General features: G+C 42.6%; 1 protein-coding gene across 2 annotated transcripts in view; it reads left to right on the top strand.

Annotated features, from left to right (window-relative positions):
• Positions 1–572: 572 nt before the first annotated feature.
• ADAMTS12 (ADAM metallopeptidase with thrombospondin type 1 motif 12) overlaps positions 573–24,808 on the top strand; it is a 162,139-nt gene continuing 137,903 nt past the window's right edge. Inside the window, exons 1-2 of one of the 2 annotated variants that reach the window (XM_056324413.1) lie at positions 573–909; positions 5,769–6,130. In XM_056324413.1, the coding sequence (XP_056180388.1) occupies positions 783–909; positions 5,769–6,130 (489 nt within the window). In that variant the 5' untranslated portion in view covers positions 573–782. The remainder of the gene's footprint in view (positions 910–5,768; positions 6,131–24,808) is intronic. The other variant, XM_056324412.1, reaches the window with a different exon arrangement.

Raw genomic sequence — 24,808 nt, forward strand, 5'->3', positions numbered from 1 at the left:
CAGTTCCAAGCAGAGGGCTATCGAAGGGGACGAGCGACCGGGCCCGGGTCCCCGGGACAGGCCGGCACGGCAGCAAGTGCCCCGGGCCCCGGCGGGCCGTACCTGGGCCTCGGGGCGGCAGCGGCCTCGGCGGGGGTGCGTGGCACCCGCGTACACGATGAGGTGCCCGGGCCGGCCGGGCGCCGAGGGACCGCGGGGCTCCGGGCGCCTCAGGCGGGGCGAGGCCCCCGCCGTGTGTCAGCGCGGCCAACACCTGCGTGCTTCGAGCGCCGTGGCGACCCGCCGCGGGGGAACCGCTGTCCGGGCGGGCGCGGGGCTGCGAGGCCGCGACGGGCTCCGGGCCCCGGCGGGCTCCTGGCCGCGGCCGCGCGGCGGAGACACGCGGCGTGGGGCCGGGGAGGGGAGGCCGCCTCCAGCGGGACGGCCCTCCCCGCGGGCCGCCGGGGCTCACGCCCCACCTTTGCCGCCGTGGAGGGCGGAAGCCCCCGCTGGCGGCCTCTCCTCCCCGCCCCGCTGGCCCGGCCCGGTTCGCTCCAGCGCGTTAACCCCGGCGGGTCCGAGGCGGGGGCCCCCGGCGGCGGCTCCCTCTCCACCGCGCTCCGCTCCTCCGCCGGCAGAAACCAGACACCGGGACGGCCCCGCGCAGCCCCTCTGGGGAGCGGCGCCTGTGTCCGGGAGGCGCCGGGAGGCCGCTCCGCCGCTGCCCCGCCGCCCGGCCATGCGGCAGCCCGGCTAGGCGTCGGCGGTCGCGGCGCCCCGCTCGGCAGCTCCCCGCCCGCACCATGCCATGTGTCCCGCCGAGCCGGGCGGCACACGTCTCCTTCTGGCTGCTCGTCCTCCACGTCCAAGCGCCCAGCCTGGGCTGGGCCCCGCCGGCCGGCGGCCCCCTCTTCCCCGACGGGAGGCAAGGTCAGTGGCGGGGTGCGGGGAGCTCCCCGGGGCACGGCGTGAGGGGAGGGCGGCCGCCGCGGGTGGTCTCACGGCCGGCCGCGCCGCGCCTCCTCGGCGCTGCTCGGCCCGGTGAAGGCGGCGAGGCGCCGTGTGCCGACCCCGCTGTCCCCGCTCCGGCGTCGGCGCCGTGCCCGCGCCCCGGCGGGGTGCGAGTTGGCAGCGCTGCCCGCGGCCGGCGGCTCCGGGCCGCGGGGCTCGGCTCGGCGGGGGGGGCGGGGGGGCACGGCTCCGGCTGCGCCTTCCAGCTGCTCTTCGGAAGTCATGCAGTTGCGCTGTGTAGGTGAAGGTATTGCTAAATCTTGGGTTTCACTCGCCTTTCTCGTTAAGAGACATCTCTAAATACAGGAATCCTATTGCATTGCTGCACTGGAAAAGTTTACCGCCCTGATTGTTTTTTGTTTGCTTGTTTAAAACAAATTATCACTTCTGTACTGCAGCAGCACAAGCCACAGAAGGATGGGTGTTATCAGGGTATGAAACCCCCTGTGAGTTACTAAAATTCAGTGAGGATGGTAAGCTGAAAGCAGGGCTTCATCTGCAAGGAGTTGTCTCTTGAGGCGCTGCCCCAGGTGGATTAACTTCATTGCCCTGGCTGGTACCGGCTGCACGTCTCCCTGGGGGAGAGTAACTCGGGAATTTTATCCTGTTGCTTGTTTAAGTAAAACCAGAGAAGCCACTCCCAAGAGAGAGAAATTGTGGTTAGCTGGAAGACTCTGCCTGGTGGTAGAAGACCTGAAAACGTGGGAGAAAAACTTCTTTCCTGAAAACCTTCCAGGGGCAACAGTTAACAGCTGTTGGTACTGTCAGTGGAAGAGCTTGAGCACAGAGGAGAAGAATCTTCTGTGTCCCTCAGAGATGGTGGAAGGAAAAAGTGGTTAAACAAGCTGCCTGAAAAGTGAACAATTATCCTGAAGTTAGTTCCTGCTGGATTCATTTAAAGAGAATGCAAACAATCATTGCATTCCTGTGACTCTGCATGGGACAGAACAGAGATGGCTCTGTTAACATGTAGTAGCTGTTTAATTGTCAGGCATTTGGAAATGAATTCAGAATTAATTTAACTTTCTAGGCATGAAAAGCCTAGGTTTTTCCAAGAGTTTGCAAATAGCTTTGTGCAAAGGGACAGTTCAAAATTCGGCTAATTTTTTGCGACAGAAGATTGAATGCAGAGCTAAGTGTGAAGGACTAAAATTTGTATCTTGCATAGCTGAAGTGACTGTTAAGTGTTGTGCTCCCTCCACATCCACCACGAGTGTGGCAGATAGGACAGTTAAGGATGCCCATGCTGAACGTTAAAGGCCTGCTCGCTGCTTTGGGGCTTTGGAGCTCAGGGTGTTCCCTGGGTACAGAGCCTTTCTTTGGCTTGGGAAGGCGGTTCATCCAGAGATGAGCAACACTATTTCTTATCCCAAGGAATTATTTGAAAACAAGCCAGAGGGTCTGAGAGGCAGATATAGGTGAACTATTAAGATGGAGATGAAACAATGGCGAGTTATGATGTGTCACATCTTAAAGGAATTTTGTCAGAAAATGTGTTATCTGTTTAAAAGAAATTGTGCTTTTCCTGTCATGTGTGACAGACCGTGTGTTTCTCTTTATCCAAGTTTATTCACTTTGTGTACAGCCATTCTTAATATAGGCAGTTCTTTGCCACGTGTCGTGAGTTTGAATCCACAGAGGAGCAGCAGAACAGACAGCAGTGGCTTTGAATATTATCAGATGTTTTCAATGATGCAGAATTAGGAGAGTCTGCAAGGAAGGTTTCTCCAGCAACTTAAACAATTAGACTCTTCAGACAAGCGTGAAGGGCCTGGACCTTGCTTGTCCCATGTGCCCAGAAGGGCCTGTGTGAACACTGTGGTTGCAAGGCAAAGTACTGACTTGAATGTGTCCTGCTCAGTGTGATTTTCTGGTCTTGCACATGGCATCGATGGAAGTCAGCACACTCAGGCTGCAGTTGTAGAAAGACAGAACATTCTCTGAAGCTACACAGTTTGCCCAGGGAAGTCTTCCCTTTCCTGGACTATAAATCCTGAGTAGTGCCCCTCAACAGGCAAGGCTTCCCTGGAGTGGAGAGTGTTCTAGGTGGTCAAGGGGGATGCTGTGACATGCCAGCCTCAAGGTTTGTCAGTGGCACTGCGATAGATTCCCTCCATGTAGTGTTTGTTGGCACTAAGTTTTATGGGTACCTGTGGTGTTTTAATATGAATTAATTATTACTTTAGGAAAGCTGAGTCAGTCAGTGTTGAAGAATACGTATTCTTCTGCAGTCTGGGTTGTGTGTATCAAGTTTTTCTGTTTGTTGCCTCTGCCATCTTAGTTGAGCGTTATTTTTTTTTCCTAGAAGGGTAGAAAGGTATCATCAGAGTTGTAGTGCTTGTCTTTGTTTTAGACTTTTCTCCAGCTAGAAAAGCCAAGCAGTATGTTAGATTTAATGCAGACCTCAGTAAATAATTCTTAGTAGGGTTGCCTTCACTAACCTCTACCCTACAGTCTAGACGACACTGATAGTGATTACTTGCAGAAATATCTTTAGCCTCATTTTGCTAAACTTCGTTGTGTGGTAATCTTATTCCCTCTGATCTTTTAAATATGCTTTAATACTATATATTTAATATACTTTTTAATAATTAATTTCTGCAGTTATATTATGGTATGTTATTAATGCAGCATAATTCTCCTCTCTAATGCCAGTGACTAGCATTCAGAAATCAGTATTTAAGGAGCAGGTGGAAGAAGTTAGACTTCTCTGCTTTGATAATCTTGTTGCCACTGGATGCTTAGGCATTATTTTCCCTTTTACTGGTTGTATTGTCTAATATGCTTTAACCTCTACACACTAATTACTGTAGTGATGAAATAAAAAACTTCCTTGAATAGCTTAAGTCCAAAACTGCAAGTCTTGGGTCTTGCATGGAGTTTAACAGTTAAGCCACAACAAATTAAGCTCAAGACATCAAGCAGAGGCAAACCTCATAGTGACAGCAAACGAGTAAGTTTCCTTCAGGCATTTAATTCAATTATTTCATGAGTTGTGCTGAAAACCATAGAAATGGGGGCCTGGTCTTGCAGTGTTCTCTTTGCTGGTGCCATATAGGGAGTGGGACTTTTCAGAAGTCTTATAATTCAGCTTCTGCAGGTAAGCCATATTTTTGGGTGTTTCCCCTGCCGCCTTTCTGCCTCTTTTTTGCTTCAGTCTGGAGCGTGAGGAAGGGGGGACCTCAAGTTTGATTTCTGCTGCTAAACTTCTGGCAGCTGCACCTTTTGTGCTATCTACAGGCTGTGTATGCTGCAGGTGTGAAAGTGTGGACTGAGTTTTCAGTGTCGCACTCCCTGTTGTACTTATGTGGACAAGGGCAGATGTTTCTCAGAACTTGTGCCAGGTGTTAGTTGCTGTGTTGTCGAGATCTGCCACTGTGGCAGGTGAGATCTAAAAGCCCACTGCTGCGGCTTGTCCTACAGAGGCACAAAGTCATGGCAGGCTGGTGGGAAGGCTTGTGTACAAAGAAATCAGTATGCATCAGTGTATGAGAATAAGCTTACTTCTGAAACAAAGGTGCTACCAAGGCAAGGCAAGATTTCTCACGTAGTTTTGTCTATGTGCTGGGAACTGAGAGTTTTGTGTTGTTTTGGCTTTTTTTGAATTGGGAGTGTTTCAGTGCACGTGTCTCAAGGGTCCAAAGAAGCAGGAGCAACTAATGAGGACAGAGTAGGTATGTTCCTTCCCAAAGGGGACAGATCCAGACACCTATCTGTCTGGGCTTGGCTTAGCCTGTGTGGCTTTGAAGGTGCAGGCAGTGGAGAGATAAGTGTCTCTAGAAGGATTGTTTTACCAGTCCTAGGGAGGAGTGAATCGTTTTGGAAGTACCTAGAGTAGGCTAATTGCTTGGTTAACCAGCTTAATTAATGAATGAAGTGTAATCACTTCATGTATAAGTGGCTGGGACTTTGGGAATGAAGAAAGCCCTGGGGAAAGAGGAGCTGGAACGACATGTGTTCTCACAATTTATTTTTGATGAAATATGTTCAGACTGTGACTTCCTGCGCTTAAGTCAAGTACGCCAGTGGAAGATCTGGCCCTTAGGGTAGGAGTACTTAGGGACTGTGTTTTATGTGGATTTATGTTATTTGCTTGGGGCTTTTGAGTTTTACACTAATTTAGAAAAAAATATTGAGAACAGGTGTTGTTTGTTCTGTATCATAGCAGACACAGGAATGCCAGTAACGCTTTCTTCCCCTGCTAGATCCTGACAAGTGATAAGATGTCCGATGTTATGCTGGTTGGAATCTCTTATACAAAAGGGCACAGTTACTTCATTCCCCTTTAAACCCTTCTTTAAAATTCCCTCCTATGCTGCAACATCTGCTAATGCTGATGCTACTGATGTGCTATTGCTGCAGCCTATAAAACCAGTTAGTAGTGTTCCCTTCACCCATCTGTATTTGTAAGGCTCTGTCTCCTGCTTCAGGTGGTCAGCTTTCTGGAAGTGTGAGGATGCTGGGGACTTAGAACAGGGAGGGTTCCCAGCTTTTGTCGGAGTGGGAAAGAATGTGTGTGTGACAGTCAATCTCTTATATGAATGGTGGCGAAATATTTGAAAAGAAGGATGTTTAACTTCTAAATTGTGTGTTATAACAGGAGAGTAGAAAGCCCAAATAAGGATTGTATTGTGGTCTGTGCACTGCCTGCCTTTGTGTCAGTAGGATGGTGTGGTGAATTGCAGTCACTTTTGAGTTTCCCTTTTAAATCATGCAAGATCTGAACAGACTAACACTCACCTTAGTTTTGCTTCTTTTTTTTTCCCCCTTCCCTACAGAGCAATTTATCAAGACCTTGCCAGAATACCATGTGGTTGATCCAGCAAGAGTAGATGCAAGCGGCCATTTTCTTTCGTTTAATTTACACCATCACATTTCAAACATGAGGAAGAGGGAAGATCTCAGCCAAAAGGAAAACATGATATATTATAAAATTAACCACAAGGAGAAGGATCTGTTTTTTAACTTGACTGTTCACGTGGGACTTCTTTCCCATAACTACATAGTAGAAAGGAGACATGGCAACTACACTAGTGCGAAGATTGCAGCTCGCCCAGGAGTTCCTTGCCACTTCATTGGCACAGTGTGGCAGCCAGGTTCCAGGAGTGGGACAGCAGCAATCAGCACTTGCAATGGCCTGGTAAGTGATGTGACCTTTACTGGGGTTCTGAGCTAATTTTGGTGTCATTAGAACTGAGCTACAGCACTGGTGTATGAATATGCCTGGTAAGGAACTGGATGATCTAACATGATGCCTTGCTGGCATAATGCTCTGAAATAATCAGTTTAGTACTGTGGGTGTCATTTCAATTTTTGGAAGAGAGAATCAGAAGGTCAGAAGTTGTTGTGGACACCCAGTTTTACTTCTTGCTAGATTTTCTGGTGGCCTGATCTTAACATCTCTATCATTCATACAGCTTGAAGCCATCCAAATATCCATAATTGCTTTGATCCCATTAGTAGCTGGCATGCCTTTGCTATGCATCTGGATATGAGCTTCTGGTTTAGTTTCCTCTAAAAGGAATGTATCTCAAGTGTACCAAAACTGCTCTGCAAATCAAACCAACTGATGGTAGTTTGGGAAAACTGGGAGATTAGCTTCAGAACTGCACTGCAACTTCAGAAATAATGGTGGGGGAGGTGCAGCCTTAGCCAGAGCTTTAAATTCAAAGTTGAACCACTTCTAGGCATCCCTCATTCAGAAGAGCACTTCTAAGGCTGAAGCCTGAAGTCTCACATTTCTCAATAGGCTGTGGTTCAGACTGAGACAAGGAGGTGGAAACCTTATTTTTGCTGTGCTTTGTTTTTTAGCACCACTGTAGCTTAGGTTTTTATTTCTAGAGGATAAGGCTGAACCTATCTTGTCAGGGAGAGAAAGGAGAGACAAACTGCCTGAATTTGAAGTGGATGCTGAGAGCTGGGCAGAATGGCACATGTAATCTACGAGAGGCAAAACACAAAGGGTTTGCAGAGTATACAGGCAGAGGTGATGAAACGTGTGCAGCATGCATGTGCTCTAGTGCCTCAGTTCTTCAGTGTTGGCACTCAATCATTTGTATGATAGTAATTGAAAGTGCATAGACCAGTGCACTGATGACTTTTGGTCAACGCATCTCAGGCTCATTTTTGAGCCTAAACTAAACACCAAGGTGAGTGTAAAGTACATCCTTTCCTTGCCAACTTGTCAATATCAAAGTGTGTGCCTTGCTATTGAGAAGTATGAAGCTTTCAGAAGCTTTGGAAGATTGGTATACAGAAGTGTCTTGGCAGTATATGAAAAGCAACATGAAGACAGCTGTGATGTAGATGAAATGGGAAGCTCTGGAATCTTACACAAGGGCCGATAACACTTCTGGCATATTGCCTGGAGAAACAAACTTGCTTGAGGTCAGGAGCTTCAGTCCCACAGGCATGAAGATCAGGGATTGTCTAAGTAATTCTTCCAGTGGGGACCAACTTATCCAAACTTCCTTGAAATGCGTTATGGTCATCAGGGTCAGTAAGGAAAAGGAGACATGATGATACAAGTAGTTCCTTTGGTTGATTTGTCTTGTGCTTTACCAGAATATCTTTGTTAGTTTTCATTAGGATGAGAGCTTGAAAATGAGGTGCGAGACCTTAATTATGCCTCCTGAAGTATTTAGTCTGCAACAAGGATTAAAAAACCACAATTCAAATTACATTTTAAATTCAGCATGGTAATATCCTTAAAAGTGATCCTTTCATTTGAGTTACAAAGTTCTGGAGGTTTACTTTGATTTGGCGGTTTTCGAAACAATGTTTGCTAGAATACAGGCTTGGGGATTCTTTCTCTTTGACAAAACACTTGTATCAGGAAAGTACTGTCCTGGTTTGGTTTCTCTCCCACCCCAAAATGAAACTTTGAAAATACAGAATCATAAATTAGTTTAGGTTGAAAGTGACCTTTGGGGAAAACCATGATGTTTATCTTGTGATTATTTTTGAAGTTCAGAGGTCACTGCTCTGAAGAGTTTGCCATAAGAGTTGAGTCTCAATCTCTTTAATTCCTCAGCCACAAGCTGAGGAAGGGTGATTTACCTTGCCTTTCCCCTGGAAGTTTTCCGAAAGATCAAGTGTCATATGAAAACATTTATTAATGAATAGTTTTGCCAGCACTGAGAAATACAGTCTGGTTTTCAGGATAACAACCTGACTTTTCTGAAACTGTTTGTGATGGTCTGCTGTTTCCTGAGCTAATAGTAAATCGTTTCCATCCTGGAGATATCCAGTCTCTTGCTCTTCAGCACCTTACTATTTCTGCTTTTTACTTTTTTCTTTCTGGGATGTGTTGTGTTTCTCCATGAAAATAATTTTTCTGTTTATTCTTATGAATGAGGGAAGGGGAATTGAGAACAGATAACCACCATGGAATTAGAGCAACTTATTTGAGACACTAAAAACCTATCCCACGAGGAGAAATTTTAAGTTTGTTTACTGTAGGACATTAATTCTAAACTACGTGATAAAAAGAGTTATATTAAATAGTGAATTGCACAGGATGAATTGATAAAGGGCTTGGGGCTGAGAGGGGTAGAAGAGGAAGATATCAGAACAGTGTGGTTGAAAGGTGCCAGCTTCCCAGCTTCATGCTTTGGCTTTGGCAGCAGTGGCTGCTGCACAGGTCCTCCTCACCTGTGACAGCCTGGGTCAGGACCCGTGTCTGAGTGTGTGCTTTGGCAGATGGGTCCCAATACAATTTAGCTCCTCATCCCACTTCGGCAAGCTGGCAGAGTACTGATGTGCTCAAGCCTCATAACCCAAGAGTTGGTAAGAACCAATGTCTTAGCCTTCACGTCTGGGGAACGTGAATGTTAGTGATGTTCTTTTTCTGATGTCATTTTGGCTTGACAGCTCATTATAAAATGCTAAACAACTGTGGTTTGTTGTTTTGGGGGGTTTTTTGGGGTTTTTTTTTTTTTGGTGGTCTTTAGTAAGCTAAGTGAGGCACCAGTTTACCATCCTAACAAGTGACAGGAAAGTGTCTGATCCCTAAACTGCTAATTTTTAGCTTTCTTAATAACAGGAGCTGGTAAACAAATTTTATAATACAGAAAAACACTGATTTGATTAAATAAATATGTTTTACTGGAATATCCCTTTTGTTGATATTTTTAGTGGAAAGTGGTTGAAATGTTATCTTGTAATTTTGTCCAACTGATTTGCTGAAGAATATGTCGTCATTTGTAATGCCATGCGTCACCTCCAAAAAAAAATATTTTTTTTTTGACTGAAGTGAGATGAAACAAAATCTTAAAGATGCCTGTGGGAAGGGAATCCTAGTTTTAGTCCTCTTTCTGGAATGACGTCCTCTCATGCATTTGGGTCGTATTTGAAAGTTCCTGAATTTCCAGGATAATAGCAGCGTATAAGAACAAAAGAAAGGTGTGTGCTGTAGATTTGTGTTCTGTTGTAAAGATCACTCACACACAGCACTGGAAGTATAGAAAACCTAGAAATGGATTTCACTCTCCCTTGTGTTTTTACTTTGAATTATATGCCTGCTTCCATTGGCATTAAATGGGCATCACTCATGTAGCAAAGAGATGACTCTCGCTATTCATTTTCATTCATGACGTTCTTCAGAATCAAGTTTCTTCTGCATAAGTCAAGTGGATGGTGTTGAGATGTGGTTTTCAGAAAGGCACCTGTTTGACTAAATCATATTGATGAATGATTGAAAAAGTGACACCTTTAAAATGTGGGAAACAGCTTTTTGCCATCAGTGCTTCTCCAGGTTAACACTATGTTGCTTTTTTGGCTAGAATGTTATCATACTTAGGAGTGGCAGCATTTCCTTAGTTGTTTGGAAAACAACATACACTGATAACTTACAAATTTCATTTTTCCTATATATTTGTAAGTTCTCAAAATAGCCTGCAAGGGGAATAATAGTGACAGATTTGAGATTTCAGAATGGTGGGGACATTTTTGTTGTGTGACATTTATTCTTTTTTAAAAATGTAAACGTTACTATTATCAGAAATATATATGGAAACAAATGGCTAGATTTATAAAGGTATTTGGGCAGAATTGGATGAGAGGATAAAGAGGACAAAGTAGCAGAGATCTGGAGGAACTAAGCTGTGATTTCCAAATATATTTTTCTATAACACCTTATGATATCTTTGTTTCCCTTTCATGCTAAATAGGTCATGACCTTCTCAACAGGTTGAAGAACATGATATTGTAAGCTCTGTCTCTTCTTTGAGTCAGTTGTCTAATTGAGTCTTTTTCACTTCTGGGTCTTCTAAAATAATGCATGGATTAACAGGGGAACAGTGGTGGGCAGACCTTGCTGTTTATTTTGGGTCACAGAGGAGGAAACCCCAGAGAGGAAGTCACTACTGGAACACCAGAAACCGATCAAACTGTAGCACTTGGGAAGAGAGCAGGCATAAAAATCTATTAAATACAGGAAGGTTTCCAAGAGGAGGTAAAGGGGAGAAATAGTTTAATTTTTGTCTTGGTGGCGTTAATATTTGGATTTGTCTTGGCAGGCTGTGTAGGGCACACCTCTAATAATGCTTTATGTTTCTGCGGTGCCTTCCACAGAAGATTTATAATGAACTTTTCCAAGCACCAATGCCTTAATTCTCAGTTGTTTGTTAGTTCTGAGATCCCTTGTGTCACTGCAGTAGTGTCAGCTTGTCCCCTCAGTGGGACTGGCAAGATCCAAAGCTCAGTGAAGTTGAATGAATACCCTAGGTTTATGCACTGAGTCCTATAGGACTGGGAAGTGAATTTTTCTCTGATAGTCTATCCTCTTCATTAGGAACAAGGCCCTCTTTTATTCCTCAGTAACACAGACATTGTTTATAGTATTTTTAGATGACAGAGCATCATTAAGGCTTTGTTTCCTTGACACTTGTTTACAGTGTAGAGCTGTCAATCGGCAGTTGCTTCTGGTAATACTTTTATCTTCAAAGGCTATACAGGCATTGGCATGGAAATGACAGAAGAATGGAAGGACATTAGTACGGAAATTGAGAACACTTGTACCTGGTGACCTGCTGGGCCTGCATAGCACTGTGGACAGATGGTGCTTTGGCTGTCTCCAGCTGGTCAGAGGGTTGCCTCCATCCTCATGCTCATGGCCGTCTGCGTTTGAGAAGCGGTGGTGTTGTCTGCTGCCCAGGCAACAACAATGAAGTACAAAGCCATGAAGCACTGCTTATTTATTCCCCCTCCCGAAATCCAGCTACTACAGAACACCACCGTTTGTTAGCAGTGACGACATACACACCAAGCCTGGTAGCTGCTCTATACCCTGGCAATCTGTAGAAAACTCAATCAAGTCTGCTGCTGTGCCCAGGATTTTTGAAAGGCTTCCCCCACCTCCGTTCTCTCTGTGCTCAGCCACAGCCAGGGCAGCCCTCTGTGAACGCTTAATTGGTGGCTGTACGACCATCTCTCTTTACATGGTAGCTGGTGGGAGATGCGCTGGGTGGGACCTGTCTGGGCAGATCTGTGTCTCCCATGACCATGTGGCAAGTTTGTCACTGAAAAGCAGAATGGCGGCTGAAGGCTGCTTGGATGTAACTGTTCTCCTTATTGCAGGATATCACTATTATATGAAGCCTATGAATGAGCTCTGGTACGTACTTATGAAGTGTCACCTATATTCTTAAACTGGTCCACTTGGTGTAGCACAAAATCTGCCAGTGGCACTTTATCTGTTTCAGACTTGCTTCAGTTTTGGGGCATTCAGCATGGTCTGTTCTCCTGCGACATGCCCGGAAGCTTTTCTAGTTAGCATGAGATGCTTTTTCCGTGCCGACCCGCATGTTGTCATCTTATGATGTGTTCCAGGTTGGACAGTACGATGCAGGTACTGTAACAGTGCTTCAGTGGTAGTATGCCCTGTGAAAGCTGTCTAATGCTGCTGTTTAGACTTTCCTCTTCTATGGATGTGGAAGGCCTACGTCAGGATGCTGGGGTACTTGGTGTTTAGATGAGGTTTAGGGATAAAGGGATCTTTACTTGAAAAGAGTTCTATAATATTTTCTCCTAAAGTAATGGAAAAATAAAACAGATCACTAAGCTTATGATAGGGATGTTTATCTGCTTGTGTATCTCCTGTTTTATGAGGTTTGTTGGTTATTAAAAATTTGTTTTTTAATCTGTTGTTAAAGGTAGTTACCAGAGCTCTACAAAGCTGTCAAAACAAGTGACCATTGTCAACAGCAAGTCTCAGTACTTCATTCCTATAGCTCAGAAAAACAACCATGTCTTTCTGTTCCCTTGTGGTATACCTGCAACTCATATCTCTTCAAATGGTAGTGTTTTTCAATTATTCTAAGTATGTGGCAGTGCAGATATACACTTAAGGAAGAGGGAGACAGAACCTTTTCTTCAGTTGCTCTTGTGACCACCTGAAACTGGATTCAGCACTGATCCCTGACATGGAATTGTACAGCCCCAGAATAGATTTGGACAAACATGCTCTTTTGGTGACTGTTACTTTTAAGATGTGAATCGGAGTGTCTTCATGTAGTGCTACCTCAAATGAATGAATTCCATTCTGAGAGCCAGGGTACTTGGAGACAAATACACAAGTTCTTCTTCAGGGGTCTCTTTCCCTTCACTCATCTCCCCTTGCTTCCTCTCAGAGAGTCTCTCACTTCTTTGCCAGTCCCCTGCCGTATAGTACTTGGTGTGTCCTCCTTGTCACTGGAATAATGGCAGATGGCCTTACCTGCCAGTTGTGTCTTACTTAGATGTTTGTGCCATCTCCACAGCAGCCTCTCATGGTTTGTCCACCTGGTGATAAATCTACTGGAACTGAAATGTAGGAATAAGGTGTTTAGAGAATGGCAGGCATGAAAGCAAGCTGCCAGCCTTTTCCTTGGGCATGGGAGTTGCTCCAACTTTGGATGTAGTGGAGCTTCCGAAGTCTAAATGTTGTGGTTTGGCTTCTTCTGGCATGTGTGAAGAAGGAAAGACCTGCTGAGTAACTCTGTTGTGTATCTGCTATGCATTTCTTCTCTTAGACAGTAGTATGGAAAATGCTGAGAGCAGAAGAATTTCCGGGGAAAGTAGATACAGTGTTCCCTATACATCTGTTCTGTGTCATGCTTGGTTTGCCTGTTTTCTCTATATAATAATAAATATCAGGGTATTCTCCTTGCTTGACTAGTGTTGCGTAGTTTTGGTGTGGGTTTTTTTTTTTCTTTTGGAAGATGATCCAAAAATAGGGGTTATGGTGGTGCTTTTCTGTTTGTTTGGGTTTTTCCCCCAACAGATTCATCATTAAAACTTTGACTAGTATTTGCTGGGGTACTTTAACATCCATCCCTTTTCTTTGTGTTTGAACTTCAACTATCCATCTGCCAGCTCCCTTCCCCCAGTCTTTTGTCTGCAAAAATACTCTAATTGACAGGTCAAACGAATCTCATCAGTGATCTCAATACATGAGAATCTGGCTGTGTCTGTGGCTCCTGGTCTTGGCCTTGTCACCTTTAACCACTCTGAAGTTGTTAGCTCAGAAGCTGAGTATGGCTGGATTTTTTTATAACACAGTTAGTACATTTCAGTGGAACAGTCATTAATAAGGTTTAGACAGTATGAACTAATTTGAATGGAGTACCTAAGATTAGAATGCTCCTTTAAAATAACTATTTTTTGAGAATATGAGACAGACACTTTTTCATATATTTTTAAGAAATCTTAGTCTTGTTTAAATCTGTACCTGCTTATTTGCTAATTACTTAGGAATATTGTTGGTGTACAGAGCTGTCAATCCTATTTGCAGTTTTCATGCATCTCTTTAATGAATCTTCTATGTATCTTTGTGTATATCTTTTTTCTGTTTTTTTCTGAAAGTCTTATGGTTTCATGACTGTTGTGTTTTTTATAAAAAGTGTTTACTGAGGGGAAACTGGCATTTTGACTTCAGTCTAAAAGTTCAGAACCCAGGAGTAAAAAAGTACACACAACATCTGTTTTTCCTTGATTCTTAATAATGTGGAGTTTGTAAGACGGTCTATTCTTTGTTTTTACTAGTCTCTTTGGAAGTTGTTGGCCAAATTCCGCCCAATCTGAAAGAGAAATGCAGATACCAAAGTCATTAAGTTCTTATAAATAAATCCCAGGTAAAGATGGTAACTTTTGATCAGTGAAATGATGGGTGAAGACGTGCAGGTTGACCAGTGGCACAGCACAACTGTAAGCTGTTGCTGAGCAGGGTGCAGTGCTGCCTGTGGCACAGCTGATGGTGAGGGGGTCAGGAGAGACTGGAGAAAATTACTGAGGAAATGGGGTACACGTGAGAAGCAAATCTGGAGGGAAACAAGGTTTGATATTTCTGCTGTTCATAGAACTTTTTTTTTTTCCTGTCTTTTTTTCTTCTTTTCTTTAATGTGTTTTCATTGTGCTGAAAGGAAAGGTCCAGCCTGGAAGTAAATGGAATTGTTTGCGCTGGTTGCCTATTAACAACATGCTGTACCTGCTGCCCATCATAGCATATGCTTTGTGTGTAATCATTAATAATGAGCAGAAGAGAGGGGAAGAACTGAAGCTTTCCTACATACTCAGTCAGTGATGCATGTAATGTGACATTAATAGGGACAAATCTTGCCAATTGCATGCCTTATTTTCTAGCTGTTCAAAAAAAGAAAATTACTAAGAAAAGCCGGTCTTGCTTCTGTTCTGAGGAGACATTGGCAGGATGTTGGGTGGTGAACAGCAATGGGTGATGTCAACAACAGACGCATGTAGTCTGGGTCTACTGTTTGCACTTACGAGGGTAGATGGGCTAGTGGTACTTTTACCGGCAGCTGTGTGAGCCTGGCTTCTGGCGCCAGCTGAAAACCAGCAGCCTGAAGATCAGGTCCTGCCTCTTCAGTTCTCTTTTTCTGTCAGAGAGGAGCAGCTGCAGTTCCTGAGCAGCGTCAGCATCAGGGCGCAGTTACATATACACACAGGCAAATCTATATAGCTGTCACAGCAGAACAGTTACAGTGGTTAAAGCTCTTGGTTTAATGCTGTGTGCTGGGAAGGCTTCTGTGTTGTTCTGCGTATTGGGTATTACCAAGGCATAACCAAATATTTTGGGTCATTCCAGAAACTAGTGCTTAGTAGTGGACTTCCCCAATCCGTTTGTAAATTGCAACAGAATTTAAGTATTTAGTCATTTAGGCTGGGATATTTGTGCACTTTATATACACAACGGCTCCAGGATGTGCTCTGGAGAAAGGCTCATCTGAAATTGCAAACTTTAAAAATAAGTAGTCGTTAAAAAAAAACCCTAGTTGGCTTAACAGTGGCTATGTATAAGCAAATTAATTCTACGTTCCAATTCTCATGGCAAACAGCAAGTCCCTCATAAACTGTTTAGGCTTGTAGATGCATGGAAATTGCAAGAGCAGATCTAAATCCATTGTAGCTGTAACTCACAGTAAAGGCTTCTGCAGACACTGTTTTTGATTTGAAGTTTTCTCTTGTTCATATTCCACTTTTTCCATTTTTAAATGTATATATTTAAAACAAAGACTATTCTAACTGCTGAGTCCAGACTGTAATATCTGTTTATTTGGATGCAGTGTTAACCCTGTTTCCTCATATGGAACAGTCATGGACCAAAATGGAGTCTGTGGATAGGGTAAATGTCTGTTTTATCTAGCATCCTCTGTCCAACAATGACTAAGTAACTATCTAGGGAGGAGTAAGAACAGTACAGTAGGACATCTTCCCTTTGTTCGTCCTTGCTTCTCTTTTCAACTCAGATCAAAGTTCTTAATATTGGTCTGTTTTCTTTGTTGAGGATCTATAGATGGATTAATCTTTCACATACTTTCTTGGTCTCCCCTGAGTCACTTGGTGCTAGAAACATGGATCTTTACTATGAATCATAACACTTCAAAATTGATTTAAATGCATCTTTTGTTTTTTCACTAGCTTTTTGTCAGCTTCATTTGATGCTTCCTGAAGCTATTGTCTTGGAGGAGACCGTGAACAGTCAAACACTGAGCACAGTGTTTGCGATGGTTTGCTCAGTGGCATAATATATTCTTCATTATTTTTTTGTTCCTTGGTCATTCTGAACACTTGAAACAGCTTTTTTGGACAGCTGTTAAGATAGGCTTGTTATATAGCTCCAAATTTTTTTTTCCCATGAAAATGGCAGCTTGCGTTCATGTTTCTGCACAGTGGCGGGTAGGTCAGAGCCCATCATTTTAATACGCAAAGGTTGGGATTATTTCTTTGCTGCCTTTTCCCCTTCACCATTACATGTTTTATCACTAATAAACAGTGAATTACATCTTTCTGCTTCTTGTCTGGCAGCTTAGGTTCGGGATTCAGTGGTGATCCTTTGTCCTTACTCTCCTGAATAACTTCTTATAGCTGTGTTATATCATGTATAACTGACTATAAACTAATTTTTAATCTAAAACGTAAACACAAGAAAAGTTACCATGAGGAAAAAATTCTTCATGTTCTTTTACAGTATTGTTTACATGGCCATAGCTCTGGAGCTTAATGGAAGGTAACACTTCAAGCAACTGTTTTTCTTCATTTTTGGTACCTGTGGTTTTAACCTTCATTTTCTATTCCCCCATATTTTCTCCAAGTTTGAGTTTATTAAATAGAAAAATCAGGGGTATGTGTGTATATATATATATAGGTAAATAGACCCAGTCAGGTCCACTGTCTTCATGATTAGATCAGATCAAGCAAATAGAGGAGTAGGTATTGGAGGACAAGGCATTGGGTTTTTTGGCAAAAAAACAATTGATACATAGTTTATTTTCTTTTTGCACTAGCCTCTCTGTTAAAAATTACCATGCTTCTGTGTTAGCAAGAGAAATATAAATAATGTGTATTACTGTAAATCTCCTTGATGGATACTTATGGAACTGGAATGACATTTTAGGTAGTATTTCACCCTTACCAAACTCCATTACATTCAGTTCATGTGTACCACTTTAGAAAAATGTCCCTGCCAAAAATTATACTATGAATAATTACTTCTAGTAATTTAAGATTAACTATACTTAATCTGGAGACTTTTATCACTCAACAAAACCCTTTTCTTGAAATGCTCACATACTAGAATTTCAACTAGAACTTCAGATAGATCCAAAACTAAATTTTAGTTCAGGATTTTGCTGCTCAGTATGTAATTTTGGATAACTTCCTAAAATGAAAGCCAGCAAACAGTTTTTTGGAATTACAGAAATTATTGGGGAAAAATTCCTCCTGGTTTGTTCATTATATTGTTTTATTTGATGTCAGTCTGCAAGTTTTTTTAAGGGGGCATGCTAATTGGCAGAAAAATCCTCAGCTTTATATTTCTGAAGGCCAGGTAGTTTAAAAATAAACCCCAAACAGTTGTTCCCATCTCAATAAATGTGTTTAATTAGTTCCTGATTAGGTGACTGTTACTTTAAGCATGGGGGCAGCTGAAGTAGAGGATTTTCTCTTGAGCTGTATTTCCATCAGTGCTGAATGACAGACATGATATTGTAGTGTACATGTGCAAATATTTATAGTGTCTTTGATGTTGCATAATTGTGTATGATTTGCATAGTGGTGGCAATCTAATGATTGCAAATAATTTTTGCAATCTGCAGGGGGTCAGATTTGTATTTGCAAGATTGGGAGACGAATGTTGTTATCTGGGAATGTTTATAGTTAGAAACTTCATCTTAAATTAAAAAAAACAACAATAAAGCATAAATTCAGGAAATCATGTGCTATTTTTTTTTTTCTTCTGGTCCTTTAAGTGAAAGAAAACTGTGTCTGCACATTCTCTAGAAGTGTTGCTCTGTGGTACTTATGTATTTTAATAAACCAAAAATGGTCAGTTTTTCTACATCATGTCTACCATGTTTTCCTCCAGACCATCTAAGGTTAAAACTTGGTTTTAAAAGGTAGCATTTTCATTGTGCTGACAATACTGTCAGTGACTTAAAAAAGTTGTGTCTTGAGATATAAAATAATAATTGTGTATGGGGAAGTTGCATACTTGAGTGCGTTTAGATTAAAATTCAGCGTAGTGCTCTTGACTATAAAACAATTTCAGAACCACGACTGCTCTGACCCCCCACAACGCTGCCCACTTGCAGGCACTTAAATGAAGAAAGAGCTTGAGTAAGAGTACTTGCATACATGAATAGGAGAATAAGCTGTCACTGTCCTTCCCTGCTCTTTTGTGTATTGTTTCATGGCATGGAGCCTTTCTCGTTCTGGGCACGAATACACTACTGGGCTGTAAGTTCTGAAATTTGTGTAAAGGCCAGAGGGTTGAGCAAGGTCTGTAGGTATTGCACACCTGGTTTTGCGGTGCACTGATGTATAAGGGGGCTGCAAGAAGGCAGCTAAGTGTCTGAATCTGTTTGGGCAGCCATGTGGAGCAGCAAGGAGTTGTGATGCTCCCTGGCCCTCATGCTGGTGCTTGGTGCTGCAGCAATCCCAGGCATGAGAAGCATCAGACAGGAGGTGAGATTAGGCAGGGTGAAGGAGCTGCTGCTGTTGGTCCTGCATGCCAGGAAACACATGTTCTAAACACACCATGCTTCAGCCAGGAGAAGTGAGGAGGCATGGGTTGTTCTGGTGGTCTCCACCTCCATCTGAAGGTAATGTATTGTGTACCCCTTGCTGTGAACTGCAGTGGAGACTGACAGTTCAGGTGTTGTCATATATACCAGTATGACACTAAAAAAGTATTATTTGGTACGAGTAGGGCTGAGTCTTGCATCTCATGTGGGTGGGAAGGGTTTTTTTCATAAGGTGGATTTTTTACTACACCTTCTCTTTAGCAGAGTTGCCATATAAAGAAGCATTTCTAGCGGAGTGCAGTGTGCTGGTGAGTGGCTGACAGGCCAGCTGGGGTGTGGTGTAATGTAAAGCAGTATGTGGAATAAAACTGATGGACCCCAGCAGCCTGCCTCACAGAGGGCACACGAGGCGGAAAGCATTTGGAGATCTTTCTGGGCTAAGTGTGTAGGTTTCCAACTACGGGTTCCTTCAGGAAAGGGAAAATGTAATGTCTCAGAGGAAAGCACTTCCAAACTTAATTCATATAATTAAGTGAACTGTGCTCACAGATGTTTGGAGTTGATGTCTTATGTGTAGTTCCTGTTTTACCTAGGCAATTAAAGTTGGCATAGTAGCCTCATGTCTTAGTCAATGACAGTGTACTCTAGTATCTTAAATGAAGTGTTGAATCATGAACGGAATAAAACTGCTCTTTGCAGCATCACTGATGTGTTTTTATTTTTTCATCCCTTGCCTGCTGTGCAGCATGGCATAATGTACCAGCTGCCAAAGTAGCACTGCCCTTGAGATTGCTGTATTTCATTTGTACTTTCCCACAGCTAAGTTTCTTTAGCCAACTTGGCTATTCCTGCAGTAGCTGTCAGCGAATACTTCTTTACTCTGTCGTCCTATTCTGACAAGGAAAATTATTTATTTATATCCTTAAATGTTTGTACAAACATTTATAAAGACATATTTTATTATTTACAAAAAAGGACACAATATTGTGTTTCTCAGTCTTTATTAACGCTTCTTTTTCACACTGGGACTGCCAGGGGTCCTTCTGCTAGGGTGAAAAACAGTGTTGGGTGGCCATTTTAATCCAGTCTGGCCATTCCTGTGTCCTCATGGCATAAGGTGTGTAATGGGTTTTCACCAACCAGCAGTATGATTGATGAGAAGCTCAATATAACCTGGCAACATGCATTTGCAGCACAGAAAACCAAACGTATCCTGGGCTGCATCAAAAGCAGTATGGCCAGGAGGTCAAGGGAGGTGAGTCTTCCCCTCTACTCTGCTCTCCTGAGACTCCATCTGGAGTACTTTGAGCAACCTGGTGTGGTGGAAGGTGTCCCTGCCAGTGGCAGGGGGGCTTGGAACTAGATCTTTTAGGTCCCTTCCAACTCAAATGATTCTGTGATTCTGTTCTTTTCGTTGTATCTATTTGTTGATATAGATGCCCTTCTCTAGAAGGTTGTTGTGCATGGTGTAGGAAACAAGAATTGGTTGCTGTTGCTGCCATGAGATGTAAGGATTTCTTTTAAAAATAAGTTCTTTTTGCCTTTGTTTTCCATATGAAATCTGGATGTCCTTTGTTGATCTTTGTCCTCAAAGAGCCTCATTCGATGTTAATCTGCGTTGAACAGTTGTTGGCATGTCTATGGATGACACCAAAGCATTTGAACTGCATTGCCTACACATTTTACAGCAGCTGTTGCTTTTTTCCTAATAACTTATAACCGAAGAGAGAAGCCATTTCTTCCCTCGACAGAGTTTTTACATCGTGTCAGTTCAGAGTGGCTCAGTAATTGCTGACAGTTTTTCCATGTATCTTTTTGCAATGTAGTTACAGGCTGGTAGCAGATACTTATCAAAAAATGGCAAGTGCATATAACCTCTTTTTGCATCAAAATGCACAGAGGAAGCTACTACTATTTCTTCAAAGTAGGACCCCAGTCCCAACAGCCAGAAAAAAGGGATAGATTAGAAAACTACAGGTTTTTCCTTACACAGAGAAATGCATGTTTCTTATTTTATTGCTAGCTAAGCTACAGGGACAACATGCCACTTGTTTATCCAGTTAAGTATTCTTTTTCAAATAAGCAAATGGGTTTCACTTGGCTTTGGAGAAGAGTTCAAAAATTTGAGAATAGTAGGAATTTAGCAGAGGGATGCCAAGGAGAATTATAAAGCTAAATGACCATTACTGCTCTCGTAGGAGGCAATCCAAACCTAAGGAGGGAATGAAACTGGAGAGCATAAATTAGCTACAACTGAGCACAAAGTCCCTGCTTGCAGTAGTAATCACTGTCTTCCAGGAAAATGGGTGGTGGTGTATTGAAAGAGTGTGATATTAAATATTAATATTAATTTAATAGTAATATAAATAATTAATATTAAATTGATTCCATATGTAATGCCATATCACTGTCTTCACTTATTTACATAGGCGAGGTTTTACACCATCGAATTTGTTATGTAGTGATGCTCTAAATTGCTCCGGTCATTAAAAAGGAGTATGATCTCCAATCCAGTTGTGTTACCTTTTTGGCCATGTTACTGCAACTGGGGCATGTCTTCCTCCAGCAAGATAGCAGAGCATCTTTTGGCGTGATCTCTTCATGTTGTGACTGTGAATGTTGCTTTATATGGTGCTTTTCCTTGTTACGCTGATTCTCATAACACTTCTCAAGAATTCTGTTCTGTAAAGAGCATGAATGATAATTAGATATATTAAAATGTAAACCAGCCGAGTTTTTTGTTTGTGCTTCTTTATGGAAACTAGAGCTAGCCAAACCGAGTTGACTTTTTCATCCTTTGACAAATGTTCTGGGTTTCCCCACTACTAAGAATTTCTGTTCTTTGAACTATGAAGTTCCAACTAACATTTGTGTGGGAATTCATTATTCATCCAGATGCTACAGTATGAAGATGCAAGATGCAGAAGATGCAGAACACAGAGATGCAGTTATGTACAAAGTGTCTAAATGGATAAGTCTTGGGGGACTTAAAAGTCCAAGTCAGAAAAATGCGTGAGGCTTAATAGCTCAGACTTTCAAAGTGGATGAATTTTGATAGTGTAGGAATTTGTGAATTGTCAGTCTGCCACTGGCATTCCTGACTCTTAGCCCTCATACGGGCTATTTTTGTGACTTCGTTCCTATTTCTGTCCAAGTCAGGAGATCAGACTGATCTGATTTGAAAACAAAACAAAACCAAAAAATCAAAATAGAAAACCTCCACAAAGCCCTCAAAAACACCCTAAATGCCAACCAGTGTTCAGGGCCTCCTTTTTTTTTTTCCCTTTTTTTTTTTTCTTCTTTTTTTTTTAACCTGGTGACAAGGTCCTTTAGGTGTTTAACCTGATCATGGCAGTAGATTGAACTGTTTATTTGTGTTAGATCTGTAGCAATGCCACAGAGAACTGAATAGTATTCTTCACTGTCATTTGTCCACTCTAGAATTAAATCAGGACATACATTTAGGTACTTGCATGGTACTGGTGAAGCACCACTTTGTTACTGACTGAGAGGAGTCATGTTAGGCATTTGGGAACTGCATTTCATCCTTTCTTCCCACCTAGCTGCATCCAGCTAAGAGGGCTAATGATAAATGTGTGGCTAGGTAGGTAGGTATGTATCCGCATGTAGCATTTACTCTCTAGTATTTGGCATAGATCAAGTGTAATGATGGCTCTGCATTTCAGAGCACTGTATTACTTGGGGTTACAAGTTGCAGGTCGGTGGTACCTGGCTTTCTTCTGTTCAGTGTCAAGACAAGAGCCATGCTCATTTCTGCTTTAGGCACTGCGGCACCTCCTGCCCATTAACCACAAAGGGAGTTGAACTTGGCTGACGTGGCTCATCCAAGTTGCTCATTGCTCTTCTGGATGTAATATCTGGCTGGTTACAGAATAGTTGTCTGATTTTTTTCTAATTTGTCAGTGGAAAAGAGGAAGCTGAATGCAAACTATTAGGGACAAAGGGGTAGTAATTGGTGGTTGCAGAGGTTTTCTGATGGTGGCAGGGTGTGTGTGTGTAACAGACCCCATTATAAACAGATAGTAGAAACCTCCTGGTGTGATGGAAACCTGCTTGCTGGGCTAGTGTCATTGTGGTGTGACAGATGTATCACAGGTCCTGGACAAGACACTTAACAACTTTTATTCTGGAGTACTAGAGAAAGAAGCCAATAACACTGTAAACACCACAGAAAAGATTTTAAGTAGGTCTACTGAATTTCCTGGCTTCATAAATTGAGAGAATATCAAGTGAGGGGAAATTATTGGGAGAAGTAAGACTGTTCACATTGTCCCTTAAGTCTCTGTTCTTGGGCTGCTTTGATTTAAATTTTTGGTTGATACTCATGGGACAAGAATAAGGAACATGTGATGAACTTTGCTCAGGATGCAAAGCTGAAGAGCATCATCAGTAGAGAGAACTGGAATGTTATATCACTAAAACAGATGTTAGGCTTGAAGTTGCAAAGGGAAAAATTGAAGTGTCATAGTCTGGAGCGTAAAGTTTGAAATTTAGCAAATAATAGGAATTTCCACTCTTAAAAGCATGTCTGTTTGGTTTGAAGTGTAAGACCAAGACTTGAATATGCTTACTTTATAGTTTGGGTTTTTTTTTTTTTTTATAGTTTATTAGTAACAGGATGTTACCTTGGAGAAAAAGAGAAAGAAAGAAGATCCTAGGATTGAGCAGTGATTAGAAAAATATGGGAAAATGTGGCTTAGGTTTTACTTTGAATAGAGCAGGCACTCACCACCCAGTTTGAAAAAGGCAGGGGAGGAATTAGTGGGAAATGTCATGTCTTATACTATTCTCTGGATGTCTGCATTTGGCAGTTCTGGGAAATGGGGGGGGCGGGGCGGGTAAGAGATGTTGGTCTGAGGCAGCTCTGCTTTTCTTAGGTGAGATTTAGTTTTCACAATGAAGAACTGGCAACTGGATCTGTTGATTTAGGGTTTCCCTTCACGTCCTGTTTCTAGCTGCCTTAGTACTGTTTTGGACACTCAGACTACAGTTGTTTATGAGGAATCACAGGCTCGTCTTGGAACAAGCAGGCTAACATTCTTGGGAAGACCTGGAAAACTATGAAAAAGTAAATAAGCTTTAAAACTGGAGCATAAGACATTAGGTAACTGTGGGAGATGATTATCTGGGGGTGGGATTTCAAGAAGTCGGGAGGTTTCCTTTTAGCACTGCTCTGAAATCTGATTGATAAACACCTTACCTCTTTCACAAGTGGACTTTGTTCACTTCAATCTCATCTTTCTTTTACGGAGATAAAGGCTAAAGTGAAGGTAATTCTCCAGGATACAGTGTGCCTGTATTTGGTATGAGTCCAGATAATGCAACTGATATAAATAAACTCAGCAGCTTTCCCAAGTATAACCCCCCAAATACCCAAATGACTTCTGAACCAAGTGAGATACCTAACATGAGCTAAATTAGCAAACTTGTGGATCATACAGGGAGACAGAGGAGAGGAGAAGGAGAGAAAGAACTTTAAGACAAGGGAGAAAAAAAAAAAAGTAGAGGGTGTTGTTTGTGCAGCTGATTGCAGAGAAAAGATTTTGGCAGCTATAAAGTTCAGTTGTCTGGGATCTGTTACATACAGAAGCTGAGGCAGCACAGTGTGTGTACACCTAAATGACAGGGAGCACAGCAATGTTTCTGTAGGGCTTGTGTCAGGGAGCGCTTTGCAGTGGTATGCATCGGGCACATCCACTTCTCAGTGGATTTTTTTGGGAACGTAGTTATTTAGGGAGACTGCAGCACAACTTTAGAAACGGCTGAAGACTTGTTAAAAGAACAGCAAAATGCCTGAAATGTGCCCTGCTTTTCAGGGATGTTGTGGCATAATTTTCTTGTCCTTTCAGTCAGGGGCAGCAGGGTGTTGGATGCCACAGCATTGCAGCTGTGGAGTCTGGCGTAGCATTAACCTCTTCCCTGCTGATTGTGGCAGAAAACACATTGTTCTAGGCAGAAAGCATATTTGCAAATGGGTTCTTTCAGGCTTTCCCATTTGCCTTCCTGTCTGTGGCATTCCTGTTCCCTAGTGTTAACTGTTTTTTTACTGATCACTACTGGTATACAGCAAGACAGAATGAAATGGATCCTGAAAATGGGGTTTGTGTGACTCTGCAGTCTGGACCTAATCAAATATCATCCTCTTCTCATCAGACTTTTGCCCACCATCTTTCCTTCAGGAGAACCAAGGATAGGTTACTGGAGGATCTAGTTCAGCAAAGCAGGAAAGAGCATCTCAGAATATTGGCCATGTGAAAGGTGCAGTGCCCACAACAGCA

The sequence above is a fragment of the Falco biarmicus genome, chromosome Z, assembly GCF_023638135.1.
Source record: "Falco biarmicus isolate bFalBia1 chromosome Z, bFalBia1.pri, whole genome shotgun sequence".
Taxonomy (NCBI): Eukaryota; Metazoa; Chordata; class Aves; order Falconiformes; family Falconidae; genus Falco; species Falco biarmicus.